Below are 1,934 nucleotides of genomic sequence, written 5' to 3'. Positions count from 1 at the left end.
AAGAAGAAGAAGAAGAAGAAGAAGAAGAAGAAGAGAGAGAGAGAGCGAGAGAAAGAGAGAGTGAGTGAGTGAGTGAGAGAGAGAGAGAGAGAGCGAGAGAGAGAGAGTGAGTGAGAGAGAGAGAGAGAGAGAGAGAGAGAGAGAGAGAGAGAGAGAGAGAGAGAGAGAGAGAGAGAGAGAGAGAGAGAAGAGAAGGAGAGAGAGAGAGAGAGAAGAGTAGGAGTAAACATTTTGACGAGTTCAACTAAGTGAATAATGATAATAACATGATTTTATCTAGTCTTTTTGCTGGCATATATGAGTGTTCATTAAGTTTTCGTCAACTCTGACAACAAAGTTCAAACAGCCCACCTCTTCACTGATCTAATTTTAACACGGGCTTACGGCAAACTACCACTGTTGTAAAAATCATTCAAAGGTTGAATCCATGGCGTGTTACATATCTGTGTTTTCTGACGTTCAAGATGGCTGATGTGTCGTCTGGACTTCCTGAGTCACATCATTGTGCTGACCACCTGTGTCCTGGCAGTGACCTTGAGATCTGACCTCTCCCCGGGCCTGACAGGACTCACTATTACTTACATGCTTAGGGTAAGTATATCCTGTCGTGCATGTTTTGATTATTTGTGTGTTTATGCGCATTTAAATATTCGTACAAACAAGAAAATTAGTAAATAAATAAATACATAGATAGTTAAATAAATAAATGAATAAATAAATAAATAAATAATCAAATAAATAAATAAACACGCCTATACTGATGATCATGGTGAAGTTTGTGTTAAAATAGCATACACACATATAATATATAAATACCTAGATAGATATATACCTTAACACACACATGCATTAAAAGACTATCAAAGTAACCAAATTCCCAATACAATATATATGCAAAGAATTTTACGAGGATGCCATTGTGCAGCACCCTGTATTTTGAGCTAGGTTTATTATGTTTTGCTCTGGGACTCACCCCAGTGACTACCCACCAAAACGCCATGCCACCGACTTATACATCCGACTTATATATTATCATACAATACCGCACTATACAATGAAGCAGTCCCAAATTATATTCAAGTCCGACCATTCCCCTGTGTCCGTCTTCTCGCTTCTGAAGGTGACGAAGAATTTCTCCACGGTGACCCGACTCTCTGGAGAGTACGAAACAGCCGTGGTGTCTGTGGAGAGGATTATGGAATATTCTGGTCTAGAGAGTGAGGTGAGTTTTTTGTTTAAAGCCGATGTAAAAGATGATACGTTAGTGGGCCGTGTACTGTCCTGAACTTACGTCCGTTTCCGAATTTAGGTTTTCTTTTTCGGTCACGAGGCTGCTGGAAATGTGTTTTTTTTTTGCCCCAAATTTTTGTAGCTGATCCTTTTGTTCCGTAGAATTACCGTTTTATTTTGTAGTTACTCCCTTTTCCACAACTGGAATTCAATATATTTCATGATGATTTACAACTACCTCCAAAATATCGGGTTGGCATAAGATTGCACTTAGCTCGCGGTGTGTGTGTGTGTGTACGTGTGTGTGTGTGTGTGTGTGTGTGTGTGTGTGTGTGTGTGTGTGTGTATGTGTGTGTATGTGTGTGAGTGTGTGTGTGTCTGTTTGTCTGAACGCGCGTATACGTACAAGCGTGGGTAATAGGCAATATCTTTGCGAATATTATACATCGCTATCGACACATTTTGATCATTAAGGAAGTGGCTTTTTCGACCCTACCTGTCACGACCCACCTGGGCTAGGAGGAATCCAACGTCCCGACAGACGGACGAAGATTCTCGATTAAAAAAAAAAGAACCTCCTCACACAAGAATAAAACTCAAGTCTGCATGCGTGTGACAATAGAGAGTGTAACCACAACACCACATGTAATATGCGCGCACATGTGTGTGTGTGTGTGTGTGTGTGTATGTGTGTGTGTGTGTGT

The 1,934-nt window shown here is 40.5% G+C and overlaps 1 protein-coding gene across 1 annotated transcript in view; it reads left to right on the top strand.

Moving 5' to 3' along the window:
- Nucleotides 1-1,934, top strand: part of LOC106012418 (multidrug resistance-associated protein 1) — a gene marked incomplete in the record, with an annotated part of 11,988 nt that overhangs the window by 3,927 nt on the left and 6,127 nt on the right. The window contains 2 exon segments of the mRNA XM_013085357.2: nt 481-591; nt 1,121-1,222. Coding sequence (XP_012940811.1) covers nt 481-591; nt 1,121-1,222 — 213 coding nt within the window.

The sequence above is a fragment of the Aplysia californica genome, unplaced genomic scaffold (assembly GCF_000002075.1).
Source record: "Aplysia californica isolate F4 #8 unplaced genomic scaffold, AplCal3.0 scaffold00367, whole genome shotgun sequence".
Classification (NCBI taxonomy): domain Eukaryota; kingdom Metazoa; phylum Mollusca; class Gastropoda; order Aplysiida; family Aplysiidae; genus Aplysia; species Aplysia californica.
This window is presented reverse-complemented; position numbering and strand designations above follow the sequence as displayed.